Source organism: Crinia signifera, chromosome 5 (genome assembly GCF_055691185.1).
Source record: "Crinia signifera chromosome 5, ASM5569118v1, whole genome shotgun sequence".
NCBI classification, from domain to species: Eukaryota; Metazoa; Chordata; class Amphibia; order Anura; family Myobatrachidae; genus Crinia; species Crinia signifera.
In genome coordinates this window covers 130224232-130242059 of record NC_139221.1, presented here as the reverse complement: position 1 = coordinate 130242059, position 17828 = coordinate 130224232, and the positions used below count along the sequence as shown (strand labels likewise).

General features: G+C 47.1%; 1 protein-coding gene across 2 annotated transcripts in view; it reads left to right on the top strand.

Moving 5' to 3' along the window:
- Positions 1–14581, top strand: part of LOC146080589 (protein-glutamine gamma-glutamyltransferase 5-like) — a 125732-nt gene extending 111151 nt beyond the window's left edge. For both annotated transcript variants that reach the window (XM_083188040.1, XM_083188041.1), the window contains exons 11-13: positions 7615–7775; positions 9694–9827; positions 11001–14581. In XM_083188040.1, the coding sequence (XP_083044166.1) occupies positions 7615–7775; positions 9694–9827; positions 11001–11160 (455 nt within the window). In that variant the 3' untranslated portion in view covers positions 11161–14581. The remainder of the gene's footprint in view (positions 1–7614; positions 7776–9693; positions 9828–11000) is intronic.
- Positions 14582–17828: the final 3247 nt, after the last annotated feature.

Genomic DNA, 17828 nt, shown 5'->3' with positions numbered 1-17828 from the left:
GGCCAGGTTAGTTTAACCCCTTGCAGCCCTGATTACAGGGAAGGGGTTTTACTGGGCAGCTCTTGCAACCAACCTGCAGTGGGGTGCCACATACCCCCATGCTGGAAATATGCCTGTCCGCAGGCAACCAAATGGACATTAACTCCTGCAAAAAGTCCTTTCAATGTCCATGACAAACATTTTAAATAGTCAAATAAAACAGGTACAAACAATTATACATTCCATAACAAGTACGCATTACTACCTTTCTGCTGTCACCTGGCTATCTTAAAGTGGGCTCCCTGGGTCAACCATGCCCCTGCCACAGGACTCCCATCCATCTGTGGTCCAGGTGCTTCAACGACGTCCATAGATGGTGCCCACTCTCACGGTGTGCGATCGCTCTAAGCACATCTCGCCTCTCGGTCTCGCCACTTGGATCTTTGTATCGCCTGCCGAATCCTGAAGGCACATTCCTCTCCAGATATGGTCGTGTACTCGCCTTTCATTACAGGCTTCACTCCGGTAGGACAGGTCTCGGCCTTCTCATCTCTCTTCAGCGTTACTTTCTCAGCCTTGGGTTCAGGTGGTGGCATCGCTGGTTCCGACCGTTCGGCTTTTGATGGCTCCACTCTCTGTGTCACAGCCATGTGGACCACAATATCAGGGCTTCTCTTCGGGTCGATCACCCTGGCATTTCCCGGCCTGAGGTTTGCCACTCGGTAGTCGGCATCGTCCATCTTGGGTATATACTCCAGCGTCGGCTCAGGGGAAAGTTGAGGCCTGGTCGTTTCTTGCCAGTTCTGGTGGACTGCCTCACTCCGCACAAACGGTTTCTCGCTTTCTCTCAGCAGTTTGCGTTGCCTCGTGATGTCAGGTTCTGGTCGAAGAGGGTTGTTGCTAAGCCTTTCACTCTCAATCTTGACCTCTCTTGGTCCGGCTCTACTTCTGCTGTGGCTGTACTCTTGCTGGTAGTACGGTGGAGGCTCTCTATAGCGTGGATAGTGCCAATGTTGGCGTTGCTCTGCAGCGTGTCTGTTGCTTTGCACCAGTGTTCCATTCGGACCAGTCACGTTGGTGGCTTTGGTGCCTCTCTTCCCGTTCGCCAGTTCGAATTCCACGGCTTCGCCATTTCTCAGGCTCCGGAAGTTGTGTTCAGGGTCGGCATGCTGAATGGCGGTGTAATGCACATACACGCTTCGCCCGGTATCTGTGCATTGAATGAAGCCATACCCGCGTGGTACGTTGAACCACAGGACATGACCTGACATTCTTCTTGGGCCGGTTCGCGGTCTATCCCTTGACTGTATCACACCGGATGCTCTCATCGTGTTCTGAAACACTGCCGGTGGACCTCCTCTTACGTGTCTTCTCACGGTCTGTGGGCATACATTGACTTGGTCGGTGGGTAGTCGTTCTGACCTCCATGGGGGATCCCACTGTTGTCTGCGCCTTCTGCCACATTCGCGTCGCCATCTTCTATGTTCATCTTCCTCCTGTTCTAGTCTCTGGTCAGCTAGGGTTTTCCTCATCTCCGTCATCATCTTGATGATTCCATCCAGTGTGACAGACATTTCACTGATGGACTTGTCATATGCGGTGGGGTTGCCTTTATGCACTTCCATGTCCGATCCTGTTCGGTATGACGCCAATTGTGACAGGCTGACTGACACGGTGTGGTGTTGTACCTGGTTTCCAGATGATGGGTGGGTTCAGCACTCAGTAACTTCTTCTTCTTCCTTAGCAGGAGCCTGTGGCAGAAGGATGAACACCCCAAACAATATACACAATAACTAACATACACAAAGGCGGTGACAATAATATTTATTAACTAGGGAACTGGTCGCCGCTGCAAGTCAATTTAGGTTAAAAGTTAGGTAAATGCAACAAGCATCACGTTACAAGATATACAATTAAAGGCAATGCAATTAATAAGGCTTTGGTGGTAAATATGATAACAATTAATCATTCAGGCAAACAGTCACTATACTACTATGCTATCTATACCATTAAAGTTTTTCAGAGCATGAACTGTCCTGCTCTTAAGTGTCCTCCAAGGATAATGAAGAGTTTAATTGGAACTGTGCACGATTGTTTGTAATCCACAAATAGGGGGCGCTGTAGATCATGCATGTCATATCAGAGTCACCAATAGAGGGCGCATTGGATGTAGGCAATGACAGTTCCTACCAATTGAGGGCGCTTTGCAATAACAGCTTTCACCAATGTGTGTAGAAAGTGGCTGAAGAAATATATATATATATATGCATCCAAAGTTTAAGGTCACGTGTAGAAATAAACAATGTCGTTTAGAATCTTGGGCAATAGTCACACACTTTTCTCTCTGAATGGCAATCTCCCCTCCACAAACTTGTGCAAGTGTTCTTTTAGTTTGAGATAGGTTGGTAGCTGGCCCAAACACTCCCTTTAAATGGCTTGATCAGGGATCACAGACATCTATTGATAGTACTCACTCAGTCTCCCACACAACACTGTGTCCGGCTGCAGGATTCCTCTCTGTGAACAGGACTTCCCACTCTGCACTGGCTGTTAGATACACGCCGTGACAGGGGTTTCTCCCGAATAGCTTTCCATGCTTCTTTAGGGCTGTAAGCAGATGGCTGCAGTGACACTGCTATCAGCACTCTGTCTGGGGATGTCTCAACACTCACCCCACATGTATCACCAGTCCTGGCTTCTGTGATCCTTCCAGTATCTCACATGGGCTCTCTGTCACACCATGCTGCTGCTTCTCTCTCTCTCTCCTACACGTGCTGCTGCCTGGCTGACCTCTCACCTCTCCTTCCTGCATCCCAGCAGGCTTCTCTCTGCAGGACATGATCAGAGCAGCCAGCAGGGTCCTAGTGCTGGCCAGGTTAGTTTAACCCCTTGCAGCCCTGATTACAGGGAAGGGGTTTTACTGGGCAGCTCTTGCAACCAACCTGCAGTGGGGTGCCACACTAGGCATGCCCCGAATGCTGAAAATGGGGGTTGTGGTACAAGGCCCCGCCCCCCCAACCAATACCCCACCCAGAGGCCTCACCCTCTCCTGGGTACAATTTTGAAGTACCTGGTCTTGACTCCAAGCATCCAAAAGTTGGGAGATATGGTTTGATGTGAGTATTGAAATGCATATATTGCTCAGTTTGTCTCACAAATAAAGTGCAATTGGGGTTTAATTTAGTTTTCAGTTATTTTCAAAATTGATGATTACAGACAGGGCTGCCATCATAAATTGTGGGACCCGGGACTAACAAAAAAAGAATGGCTCGTCATGTGATTACTGTGGGTGGAGCTAAAGCAGGGGTTTGTTGTGTATCCTGGTTTGAGGAATAATTGTTTGGGCTGTGGGTGTGGGTGTTATTGTAACAAGTCAATGTCTCATATACATTATATGATACCTTAGCCCTGCCTCAGTATGATATGATACAAAAATACCCTCATGGCAGCTCCACCTGTAGTTCCCAGACAGCTGTGCTATTGTTGGGTATCTTTTTTTCTCTAAATGCAACTCATACACATTGTGTTTTCCTACAACATCTGAAGAGCAAAATCTGGTACAAATTCAGCAAGGTGGCGTGACCAATGGGCAGTTGGAGACCCAAAAAAGGTACAGCCCGTAAAAAAAAATGGTACTACCAAAAAGGTACAGTTGGAGGGTATAGTGCATACTTGCCTACCCTCCTGGAATGGCCGGAAGGGTCCCGCAAATCGGGTCCCCCTCCCGGTCCCCCGGGAAGGGGGGCAAGTCTCCCGCATTTCCCTACAGCCCCGGCTCCCCCTCTCTCCGCGGTCTAAAAACTATGACTTTTGCAGGTCCGCGGGGAGGGGGCGGGGCTAAATGACGCAATTCGCGGCATTTCGCGGCATTTTTAGCCCCTCCCCCCACCCACGGACCCGCAAATTGAGGCTTCAGCCCGTCATGGGGGCGGGGCTTGATGACATCACCTGTGCCCCGCCCCCAAAACGAAGCCTTTACCCTCCCCCTTTCACTCCTCTCCGGGCTTCTCCTGGAAAGGAGTATGCCAAAGTCAGCAAGTATGGTATAGTGATGCATAGCAAAAAAGTAAAATGCATTTCACAAAAAGAGGCCTGGCATTAATAAATGCACACACAACTAAGCAAAACTTGAAGGGCTGTTTAATGTGAATACAGTAATGATGAAAAAGGGCAAATTTGTACTTGCCTCACTACTGTCAGCCGGAGTTTCCCAGTTCTAGTTGCATACCTCCCAACTGACCCACTTTTTCGAGGGACGGTCCTGCATCCCACCGGGGGCTGGCAGTGTCCCGCGGTTGGGGGGGGGGGGAGTTGGGAGCAGACTAGAGAATACACGCGTCTATTCAGAGAGGCAGAGGGGCTTGGGGCATGGTCAGCATCTTACACAGTACTGGCCATGCCCTGTAGGGATGAAAAATAGGCATGTGGCCTGCATCCCCGTGAGGCAACGCCCCTGTGACATAGACCACACCCCTTTTCTGGGAGGGCTCACATCTCGATTTCCCAAATGTAAATGTTGGGAGGTATATACTGTAGTTGGACTGCTGCGATCCTGCAGACATAGGGCGGTATTCAATGAGCCTGATTCGCCATGTTTTTATGGCGAATTTGTGCTGTTTGGCGAATTTTTGACAAAAACGGTGAATCACCCTATTCAATGACCACATGGCGAATACATTTGAAGGTTTTTTTCGCCATGATTCACCGAGTAGGAATCGCTATCTTTTTATGGAGAAGTGGAATGTGAACTTTTAAAATAAAGTGTTTTGTTTTTTACATTTGGTGTCAAAAAATCAGGAATTTTATTCTGAGGAGGGGCATGCTACTTTTATTCATGTGCTGTAAGCACATGAATATATATTTAATTTAAAAAAATATATATATATATATTTTTTTTTTACACAGCAGCCAGCAGGGGGCGCCGGAGCCGAGCCGCTCATTACATATTCATATATTCACTGCACACGATCGTTACGATCGTGTGTAGTGAATATACGCTCCCCTGCTGGCACCCCCGGGGGGCAGCCTGTGCTGCCTGGCACCCGGGGAGCCCACTTGCCCCCCACAAACGTTCAGGGGCAGGCAGAGAGACTTCCATCTCTCTGCCTGGCACCCTCCTCAGGCTCCCTGCGGCATTCGCCGCAGGAGCTCATATTCGCCTGTCAGGGGCAGCGAGCCCCTGACACGTTGGGCGGTATTCAATGTGAATACCTGCGAGGTGCAGCGAATCCTTTTTAGGATTCGCTGCACATTCGCCACGTTCCGGAGCCAGCGGGCTCCGGTATTCAACGTGTCAGGGGCTCGCTGCCCCTGACAGGCGAATATGAGCTTCTGCGGCGAATGCCGCAGGGAGCCTGAGGAGGGTGCCAGGCAGAGAGATGGAAGTCTCTCTGCCTGCCCCTGAACGTTTGTGGGGGGCAGGTGGGCTCCCCGGGTGCCAGGCAGCACAGGCTGCCCCCCGGGGGTCCCAGCAGGGGAGCGTATATTCACTACACACGATCGTAACGATCGGGTGCAGTGAATATATGAATATGTAATGAGCGGCTCGGCTCCGGCGCCCCCTGCTGGCTGCTGTGTAAAAATAAAAATAAAAAAAATATATATTTTTTTTAAAATTAAATATATATTCATGTGCTTACAGCACATGAATAAAAGTAGCATGCCCCTCCTCAGAATAAAATTCCTGATTTTTTGACACCAAATGTAAAAAACAAAACACTTTATTTTAAAAGTTCACATTCCACTTCTCCATAAAAAGATAGCGATTCCTACTCAGTGAATCATGGCGAAAAAAACCTTCAAATGTATTCGCCATGTGGTCATTGAATAGGGTGATTCACCGTTTTTGTCAAAAATTCGCCAAACAGCACAAATTCGCCATAAAAACATGGCGAATCAGGCTCATTGAATACCGCCCGTTGAATACCGGAGCCCGCTGGCTCCGGAACGTGGCGAATGTGCAGCGAATCCTAAAAAGGATTCGCTGCACCTCGCAGGTATTCACATTGAATACCGCCCATAATGTTCCCTTCTCTCTGACTACAGCTAAACATGATGCTTCCCATTTAATAGTCAATATTGTTGCTTTTGTGTCTCTCCCATGGAGGGATACATTTATAGTCTCATTTGCAAATGCAAAGGTGTGCCCACTCTCTGCCCGGACCTGGGACAACCCCACCCCTCACACACACACACACACACACACACACCACTGCGGCACTGATGAGCGCGCAGGCACATGTGCCATGCCATGCTACAGGTGCAACTTTATACAGCGGGCAGCGACTAGCCACAGCCCCATATATGCCTATGGCATGTGCTTGCACTCTCAGCCAATCAGAGGCCGCCCTATTTATTTGAAATCCCCTGCTTGCTACTGGCCTCCCTCTGCTTACTCAATCGTTCTGTGTGGCCATGATCTGGATTTCAAAAGTAATTGGATAGATATCAGATTGGATCCGATATCTATCCATGTGTGGGCACCTTTACTGTTCAATAGTTGAATCCCACAGTAGAAGGGATTCAAAGAGTTAAGCCGGCTGCTCCAGACTGGCTTTGCTTCTGCAGCAGCATGTAGATGGAAGGGCTCAGTACAATGAGGGCAGGGAAAATAGTTTCCTGCCTCCTGTTCCAAATGGAAAGTTAACATGGGTAGCACAGTAGTATCTGACAGCCAGTGCAGATGGAGTTTCATGCTGCCAGGAATACCCTTTTGGGAAGGAGGGAGGGACGGACTTGAGCTTCAGGCTTCCTGCGCTGCTGCCCAGAGCGTGACAGGCTCAGCAATAGTAGGGCACAGGCACAGCAGCGGGGATGCAGAGCGGGGGGGTTGCGCTAAGCAGGTAACAATGTTTCTGGACACACCCAGAATATAGCATGTTACTTCCCCCAAACACTGGCTTCCTGACAGTCAAACTGTGACTACATTTCATTTACGATCCATACGCATTTTCAGTTGCTGTGTTCACTTGTGCATGCACAATGCAAACAATATTCATGTGCAGTTGTTTGATAATCACTCTATATGTGAATTCTCTCATTATTTTCCTTTATTTATATGGCGCCACAAGGGATCTGATTACCCAATTACAGAGTACATAAACAAATAAGAAAAATAGTGACTTAGATTTGAGTACAATAGATGACAAGTACAGGGTACATAACCATACATAATCATGGCCCCTGAAAGCGCCGCCGGGCCCAGCAAAAAGGATCATGGTCAACGAGATATGTATGGCCACCGGTCAGGGGTGTAAAAAAGAAAAATTGCAGGAGTTGCGGCCTTGGCCAGGTGCCAGCAGCCACCCATCCAGAGGGTTGGACACCCGCACAGGGAGAAAGAGGACATGCTGCTGCCGCAGCTGCCTCTCTCCCCCGCTCAGCAGACATCACTGAGCAGCATGTACTGAACAGGGGAGAGAGGCTGTGCTGTGGCGGCAGCCTCTCCTGTCTACTCCCACTGCCCAGTTCCATGCAATTGGAGCGGGGGAAACAGGACCCGGGAACCTCCATCAGATCCGGGCTGGGTTAAAAGTACCCAATCCCCCCCCCCCCCCCCCTGTACATACTGTAATTAGCAAGCCATGTTGAATTAGGCCTTAAGTATACTGTAACTTGTATCCTTTCTTTCCTCAGAGTACAGTGCTCTGCAGCTAATTCCTTATGCAGTGTACAGGCTATTCCTCAGTGACAGTAACCTCTTGAAGATATCTGCAATAGGAGAATTAAAGGACACCAGGGAAAAGATTCTGGTTGAGAGAAAAATCACACTGGATTCCCCCACCCTGCAGGTTGAGGTAGGGATTCCAGTAAACATGTTGTGCTGTTCCTCAGTGATTTATGCTGTTTAAAAAATAATATCATTAAGGGGGTATTTAGCAAAACTTGGAAAGAAATTAAATTGTGAGAGATAAAGTACTAACCTATATCTACCAACTTTTGAAAAGTGCAAGGCGGGACCCAATTGCACCTCCAAAATTTGGGGGCATGGCCTGGTGGCTAGAGGGCATGGTAATATTCCCCTGTTTTGCCACTGTGGGGGCAGCTCTGGGGCAAAGTATCACATGCGATCAGGGGTTAAAGTGAGGGGAAATGGGGTGGAACTGAGATCCACCACCTCTAATGGTGAGGTGGAACATTTTAACCTCCACAATGGCCCTGCACAGTAATTCTCACAGAAAAGCATTCTAGTTTGCAGGGGGGTGCCAAAAACCCTACCACTGGCCCTGTCTCTGCCTATTGGAGGGGGGAGGGGTGTAATTAGGCGGCATAGAGAAATGAGTTCCCCCACCTCTGCAGGACCACTTTATGCCCTGCATGCGATACACCACCAACTCACTCGGCGGCTACTGGGGGGGCAGGATCACATAAGATACATTGTATGCAGTCCTTGCAAGGGTTACGGGCTGCGACAAATATTCAATGCAACCTGTATGATCTACAACTGTGGTGCATGGAAAAGCACCTTTACATCCCAATTGCAGGTAAATGACATTAGATGTGTAAGGTTTTATGTGACCTGTCGCAAAAATACATTGGAATTGCATAAAAAAGGAACCATATTGCACTAGTGGCCGTAATGCGAGCCCTAAAATGCATTAGCCCTGCAATTATCTGCCGCCACACTTTAACTGTTTTGCACACCAGCTGTAGACCAGCTTTAAATGCATCTAGGACCTGCTTACTCCTCTGCTATACAGACATCTAGTGAATGGACATACAGTACAATATTTACCCAAATTCCTAGGACAATGAATCACAGATTGTAATAATTGGACATAAATATCCAATCAGGTTCCCATTCTGGAAGCTGCAGTTGGCTAGTAGATGGAACTAAGTTTAAATTGTCACTACATCTTCCCTGGTGCCGGGGCAGTGGTGGATTTCCCACTGGGAACATGAGGCCTAGGGGTGATACTTGCTGGGGGGCGGTACAGCATGCTCACTTGCATGAGAGCCCTGCTAGGCCAATGGCCAGATGATGCCAGGTAATTCAGTTTGCTTGTTTTTGTTAGTACTAGAAATAGAGGAGGGGGTGAAGGCCAGGAAATTGTGTGGTGGAGAAGGGGTGAGGTTGGTACTGCTTTAATATGCTCCAACATGATGGGGCTGTGACATAATGGGGGGCAACTGATAATGTTGTGCCTAGGGGCAGCCTTACCCATAAATTTGCTGATGGTCAGGGCTTGATTAGAGGTGTGTCCCACTGGGGACACATCTTCGCCAATATTGATGTTCAGCTAGTGGTGGGACCAGCACTGACAGGAAGTGGCATTATGTCATACCAAGGTATACTGCCCCACAAGCACTGTTTTACTCTTTGAATGCCAACGTTGCTGTGAGAGGTCCTCAAAATATCCACTAAAAATGCCAGTCGCTCACAGTGACTGTAGTTTTAGTATAAATAAATACAAATACAGCCAAGTCCATTCATTGAAGTCTGGTTAAATACTGCACCCAAAAAATGAACAGTGGCAATTTTTCCGGGTATTTTGAGGATCTCTCAAAGGAACATTGGCACTCAAAGGGTTGAACCCACCATGCTGAATTTCCACAATTGTTAAATGTTGTAACTTACACTAACCATATAGTAAAATAAAGCCATGCTAGCAGATCCTGGCACTGTTTGGCATTGAGGGAATCTACACTACTGTATTTATCATCCTTTTACAGGTGTGTGTTCTCTCTTCTAAAATGTATGTGTTCCCATTACAGGTGAATGGAAAAGCAGTCCTTAAAGCTCCACTTATTGTTACAGTCAGATTTACCAACCCACTGGCAGAGGAATTAGGTGGTTGTGCCTTGGCACTAGAAGGCAGTGGAATACTGAATGGATTACTTGAAAAAGAGTAAGTCACATGAATACTAAGTACAGACTCACAATGTATACAATTAGGATGAGAATCTGGTTTACTGGCATGTCCTACTAAGGGGTTAATTTACTAAGATAGGAGTTCTAATGAAGATGGGATGTTGCTCATAGCAACTAGTTATATTCTACTTCTTATTTATTTAAAACTGGGCTGGATGTACCGTACAAAGCACTTACGGTATGTCGCAAAGACACTAATCGCATGGGGGGGTGTTCTGGTGCTAGGGAGCAGTAGTGTGGGGCGGCGGGGGTTGGTGCGGTGTGGTGTGGCGCGGCATGGGCTTCTACGGGGTTACATCAGCCCCTAGACCAATAGGCTTCTACGGGGTTACGCCATCTAGAGGGGTGGGGGGTGTAACGCATTTTCAGTTTAATACATCCTGCCCTCTAGGAAATAATAGATAGAATCTGGTTGGTTGGAGACAGTTTGCATGTGCTCTGGCACTATTCTCGGTGCAGAACAGAGAGAGAGAATCCTTCCAGTCCCTTGTTCCTGCCTGTGTTTGGTAATATATTCACCTGATCAGCTTTAGGCAGCTGCCTAGGATGCCAGGATCTGGGGAGTCGCCACCAAGTCTTCCTATCAAAACATCAAGTATGCCTATGAGGATCTTTGTTACACTTAATGCAGGTGGCTGCTGTGCAACTTCTAAGACCTCACCTCCATACTTTCTCTTGAAGCATACTTCCCTTCCCATACTTTGCTGCCCCCTCCTACTTGTGGATGGAAAAGGGTGGCCTCCAGGGAACACCCACCTTCCTGAGGGGCTGGGTGGACCACCCAATTTATGGGAGCCCCCCTGGCATTACATAACGTTAGGCAACGTTTACAATGGGGTTGTAAAGTAGGAATAGATGGCAGTTTGGGGGGAGGGGGGGGCAGTAGGTTGAAGTTTTGCCTAGGGTGCTGAGAAGCTTTACAACAGCCATGCACCCAATGTGATCACATTCTTCAATGCGATACAGAGTGCTAATAACATCCCCAGATGGCATTGCAAATGCAATCAATGATACTTTGGCCGTTAAGCCTGTGATGCATTAGATCACTTGTAAAAATATGAGGATAAGATTTGGAATACAGTGGTATGGGATACATTTTTACTTGAATAAATGTTTTTAAAATACTAATGTAAGTATGTTCCTCTTCCAGGCTGGGGACTGTGAGACCTGGGAAAACACTCACTGCTAAGTTTGAATTGATTCCATATAAAAGTGGGAGCAAGATGCTGCAAGTGCTCTTTACCAGCGATAAGATCAGATACATCAGAGAATACATCGATGTCATTGTCTTACCCAATCTCAGTAACTAAACTTCACAATGTATAAATAACAATATCACCCCTACACATTGTTATCAAAATAAGAAAATAATTCAGATTTTTAGCCTGGTTACATCATAACCGTTTTTTTTTTGTTTTTTTTTTTGGGGGGGGGGGGTTCCATTTAATTGAAATAAAGACACATTTGTATGTTGTATATTGAGTTTTGTTATTTTATGATAATGTCTGGAGAAAATATCAGCATAAACTTGAATATTTGTTAACAACAGAAATATTTGAACTGGGATAAAAAGGTATAAAATGTCTAGATGTGGACTTAAACCAGGACATTTCAAGTAAATGGGGCCTACACGCGAGGCGATTTCAGCCCATTTTCTAAGTATTCTGACTAGATCACTTAGAAAATGATCCAAGATCGCTCCGAGTGTAGGGACAATAGCGATAGGGATGCACGGCCTCCAGTGCTGCTATCCAGGGCCGGCAACAGAAATCTTGGGGCCCTGTACGATGACATTTCTAGGGGCCCCCACCTAATCCCAAATCCACACAACGCTCTTCTGCATGAGCCTCATTTAACCTTTTGCTGCTCCAGATCCTGCTTTCAGGTGCAGACTCTTGTTCTCAGTCCTGCTGACTTGGCTCCTGGCTGCTGCTTCCTGCTGGCTCCTGCTGCTGTTGGTCTGTCACCTTTCACAAAAGAATGCTGAGCACTATGAGCAGGCAGGGCAGGTCGTACGCAGAGTGTGGAACAGATGACCCGCGCATGCGCAGTAAAAGTACAGGAGACTGAGGCCACAGCACCAGTGGCGGGTACTGCTGTGCGCCTGAGGCCCCAGGCCGTGCGCACATACAGAGTAGATGGCTCTGTGCGCCAAGTGGCAGGGCGCACACACAGTAGACAGCAGTGGCACACAGTGAGTCAGTCAGACCTCCCCAAAAACAGATGGTGCACAGTAGACGGCCGGGCCGCAAGGGTCACTGACAGGTCAGCTAGTACAGGCAGTGGCCGTGTCGGAGTATGGAAACTCTGGGGCCCTTCAGATCTCTGGGGCCCATCACACTTGTCCCCCTTGACCCCTCTGTCGCCTGCCCTGTGAACATGGATAAGCTGCAGGAATGCTGCAATATACTGCCTGTTACTGGGACAAGTTTCCTGCATCTTCCAAAGCATATTAATGATCTCCAGCTTACACCCTGCCACCTGGTGACCCACAGACCTTCCTGTTATTTCTGCATGCCCTGCAGCCATTAGGATATATATTGAGACAGATTAAGGTGCGCTTGATGTCTCTCCGAGTTTATAGCGGGGAAAGCAGGAAGCAGTCTCAGTAGGGACCCGCTGCCGCGGTTGCGCCATCTTGCTCAACTCTCACTTTCGCTGGACTGTGGTGCTTGCTGTGGGCTGCTGCAACTACTGGGGTTATCGGCTGGTACCAGAGTGATCTCCGTGTCTCAACAACATCAAAACCTCTGGACCTGAGTGCTGTATGTCGCTGTGTGGAGTAGGTGCGGGGTGACTTGCTGCCCTGTACAGCTGGTGACGTGCTAGCCATCACCAGTGTCTATTGACACTTATCTTTGATGGTGGGATCACTTCTGCACCTTTGTCCCTTCTGCCAAGTACCTTAGTACCACACCTGCATCAAATTTCACTACATCAAATTGTGCAGGCTGTTAATGCCTCGGCAGATAGACTTGTCAGCGAACTTATGGATATTTTTTCTCCCCATGCATCAGTGTGAAATGCACTGAGGTGTCTAGGTAGACTGAGAACTTTATACCTGACCACAATCTTGCTGCAGCCCCAGTGGCTCCTATGTCTCTATATATCCTAGATTTGTGCTCTCAGGGAAATATATCTATATCTGAGATACCTTGGTCTGTTCTACCTAATTGCTCTGCAACTAGTGCAGCTCACCTGAGACCTCCGCACTTCTATTTAATGAAAACTGCACGACTATGGGGCCTTTTACCTAGGTATCTTGGACATTCTCCTAATTGCTCCTGTGATATTGGAGAACAGTTTGTTGCCATTTCTCCTTTATTTCATAGTTTAGAGCAGTGGTTCTCAAACTGTGAGTCCTGACCCCAAAGTGGGTCCCAACCTTCTCAGCATGGGGTCGCGACTCCATGTTGCTGACCATCAGGCTGATGACTTTTCTAATCTGTCAGTGATTGGAGGAGTCTTGTTGAATTGTTTGTTATTTTAGACCAGCGGTTCTCAAACTGTGGGTCCTGACCCCAAAGTGGGTCCCGACCACCTCAGCATGGGGTCACGACATGTTGCCAATCGTTAGGCTAATGTGTCTGTGAAGGTGGGACAAGGTATAACTCATTAAGTAAACACCCACTGCTTCCCTCTTCTATCCCCCGTCACCCTTTTGTGTCGTCGTCCCCCCCATTACCCACTGCCTCCCTGTCACAAAAGCAGTCACTTCACTTAACACACATTCAGTAGTAACTTGCTGGGGTCCTGTATTATTCTTATTGTCTGAGGGGGTCCCAGAGCATAATAGCTTGAGCACCCCTGTTTTAGAGGACTGGCCAGACTGATGCTTTACACCAGGGGTGGGGAACCTCAGGCCCGGGGGCCGTATGCGGCCCCTGTGGCTGGTCTGAGTGGCCCTCCCACCTGCCCCGCGGCTTTGCCAGGAGTCAGGTACAGGGGAATCTCGGAGAGGACGGTAGTTCTTGTGAGATTCCTCTTAATCAACAGCAGCCAGAGACTGTCTGTCCTATTCAGCGGCAGCCGTCGGAGCGTGGGGCTGCTGCAGCAGGACAATTTGTAAGAGAAATGTTTACATATGGCCCCCGAAGGATTTTTTCACCATACAAACGGCCCTTGGCACAAAAAAGGTTCCCCACCCCTGCTTTACACCGTACTGACTTTACGATGCCCCTTTTAATTTTGTTATTATTATTTTTTACTCTATTGATGTTTCTTTATCTCTATCTATCTATCTATCTATCTATCTATCTATATATATATATCCTGTTTGCATATTTGCTGTAGAAGCTCATCCAGGATCGCTTTGCTTCCATCTAATGACAACTGCACGACTATGCAACCTTTTATCTAAGTGTTTTGGTCATTATCATGAATGTTCCCACCATGTTAGATAGGAGTTTGTTGCCATTTCTCCTTTATTTCATGGTTTTGCGGACTGGCCAGATTGAGGATTTACACTGTACTGATTTTTGAAATGTCTCTTCCCCCCTTCACATCCTCTTTTCCTTTCATTATTATTATTTTTACTTTGTTGAGGTTGCCTCATTTACATATATCCTGTTTGTACCTTTGCCATAGATATCTTCATTTATAATATGCAATCCTGAATTATATATTAAATACGACACTGTCATTGAGTATAATGGTGGGATAGCTGGGTTTCGATCCGCCTACGCTTAGGGTCTGAGTCCATTGCCCCTGACATATCCTTGTTTCAATATCCTGGAACAGGGTGGGGGGGGGGGGGGGGGAGTTTGTTCAGATTAGTATAGCTTAAAATGGTATAGGGGTTAATGGGAACCAAGTGCACCTTAATGGTTAATGGGTTGTACATGGTGGGGGGGAGGGGGGGTGCTTTGGGCCTTTTGGGTGGTTTTCCTTTTAAGCGCTAGTGGGTTTTTCTGGGGTTTTTCTCTTTTTGAGATTTAAGTAAGTCTAGATTTTGTAGGCTAAATAGTGGGTTATTTTATTTCCGACAGTAGTGCTTTCGACCTATGACTGTTTTGTTTTGCAATTTGATGGCGATTAATATTTATTCATGAGACATGACTTTATGTTTGCACCTCCTTCCACTTTACTGTTCTCTGGAACCCGGATGGCACCTCCAGGTATTTGTGCACTTATATTACGTACGTGATTGTATATGAATACTCTTCTATTTTTGCTGTATGTATATAGTTACAGACATGCCATATTTGCTATACATATCTTCTGTAGCACTACTGTCTGTGATGTCATTGTTTGCTTTCTTTTGCAAAACCAATAAAAATTACTCAATCTAAAATAAAAAAGGTTGACATGCATTTTTTTTTACTAAATTTTCAGCCGACATGTGCTGACAGGCAGTATTTCATGCCCTACCATCCACTAGGGCAGTGGTTCCCAACCTTGGGTACTAGTACCCCTGGGGGTACTCTGCAGACCAGTTAGGGGTACTTGAAAATAATATTGGTAATGGCGGAAGATGAAAAAAAGTCTTTGATGGCAGAAGAAGACCCATTGCTATGGAGAAGAACCATGTTGTCTCACTTATGGTTCTGTCTTCAGCGTCATCAGCATCTCATTGTGCTTTTGCCAGACAAGCAATCCAATGGGAGCTACCCATGCTGCCCTCAGACATCAGCGATCATCTGCCCTGCACTGACACGGGTGGAAGAAGCAGCGGCATTAATCCTACAGGTGTTAGTGGGAACCCTGGAGACAATATACAACCAGCGACCAGACACGGAAGGGCACGATTCCTGTCCGCTACTCCTTAATATAAGGACATGCATAAGGATACACATACCGCTCAGGGGGTACTCATCAATGAAAAGCCTAATCAAGGGGTACGGGAGAGAAAAAAGGTTGGGAACCACTGCACTAGGGCATGGAATAAAATAGTGTGCCAAACGCAGCCAGTCACCGAGCAAGAAGCATGGCGAGTGCAGCGAGCCATGTGAGGGGACACGGTACACTTAGACAGTGTCCATGTCAACCTATGTCGACATAGACACCTTAAAAACATTAAAAACTCATGCTGACCTTTTGTATGACCACCTTTTGGACATGTCAACATTTTAACCATGTCGACCTTTACCTGTCAACCGTTTGACCATGTCTACCTTTTTCATGTTGACCATATAACCATGTCGACCTTTTACCTGTCAACCTTTAGACACTGTTGACCTTTTGACCCTGTCGACTTTGTGACTGTCGATCATTTGATGAGACAGTCATGAGACAGTCGATGATGCATACCATAACCCTACAAATTTCCTTAGTATAGTTATCTTTATTCAAGGTGGCGATGCTGCCACCTTTGTCACATCGCTTTGTTATACTGCTTTTTTCCTTTTCCAAGTTCTTAATGGATTCTCTCTCTTTTTGTCGAGGTTATATCATATTTTTGTTTTGTTTTCCAAATTTTCCAGTTTTTGCACCAGGGCCAGGGCAGCTCTGAGGAACTAAAGAAAAAGTCAACCATCGGAACACCATTGAATAATTTTCATTTGATGACAAACATCCAAACAGCACTATCAAATGCTAAAACCACTACAATCGAAAGAAAAACCATAGTTACAAAACATCAACCATCGATGTCCATCACTAGGTGGTGCATTTTGACAATGCTCGCCATGTGTTGCAGGCAGGGATTCAGAGATGCTGCTTGTCTGGGAGGTGGAGAGAGTATCTATTGGGTGCAATGTACGGGTCCCGCAGCTGTTGAAATTTTGGAATCAGTACAGGGGGGGGGGGTTGACACTGCGCCAAATTCAGGCCTGGTGTCGTGCTTTCAAATTTAAGTAGGGGAGGAGGGGGAGACTGGGCTGCGGGTGTAATACTTGCCGGGGGTGCCGATGTACTGTAGTGTACTTTACTGATACGGCATTCCCAGTGGGCATCAAACCCACATCCTGCCCCCCCCCCCCCATTGAAATTTTAAAATGGGACGCCCGGCAGGCATTAGGTGCAGTTTGCCCTCCTCCCCCGATACTGACTTCGGCAGCTATAACTAGCTGCTGGAGTAATAAAAATTGCAGCACCCCTAGTGAGCATCCCACTCAGAGCCTGGTCTCTACTCCCCCCCCTAGTGAAATTGCAAAGCAGGACCTCCTGTGGGCATTAGGTGCGATTTTTGCCCCGTCCATCTTGTATATGCCTAGGCCCCCACCATCGAAATAAGGGCCGAATTCGGACCAAGGTAGAGGGTCTGAATCGACTCCTGACCTTAGTTCCAATGTTTGATGCATATATTTCCCATTGGTATTTACATCCTTCTTATTCTTTCTAATTCTTTATAATGATGTTCAACAAATATTTTATATTTTAGGGAATATAACAATTACATAATCATGCCATAGCACACATGAAAAAGCTTTACTGTCAGCAACTGCTGTGTGTGACAGTAAGCTAACTTCTGCTATTGTTCAGTAACTGACCTATTGAGAAACCTTATGATGAAGTCTCAGGAAATTCACAATAAGGCGCCTATTGCATTATTGTGATTAACCTTTTCTTCTAACTTAAACCTTGATTACCCTTAGAAGTAAATCACACGGACACATGACCTGAAATAACTCACACGGACACGTGACCTGAAATAACCACACAGACAACCACTGCATAAGTTTAAAAGGTCAACGGTATTTATTGTGGTATGACCCTATTGAAAAGGGATGGCCTGGAGAGCGCTTGGAGACCAGCTAAGTCATAAAACGTTAACAATGGCGGCGACTACAATGCCCCAACTTGTAACCAGGGCGATGAACCGCCCCCCATTGGATTCAAAGCACAGCCTGTGCTGTGACTGTCTTGCCGCCCCTCCTAGTGCATGGTGAGGACAGTTCTGGTAAGTGTCCAACGTCCCCCCTCGGGGGCAGGACTCACCAGCATTCCTGGCAGAGGGTGGCAATACCTCACAGTGACCTCCTGTACTTCAAACTTGACGGCTGATCGAGAGCGCCCTCCCGCCAATTAATATTGAAAT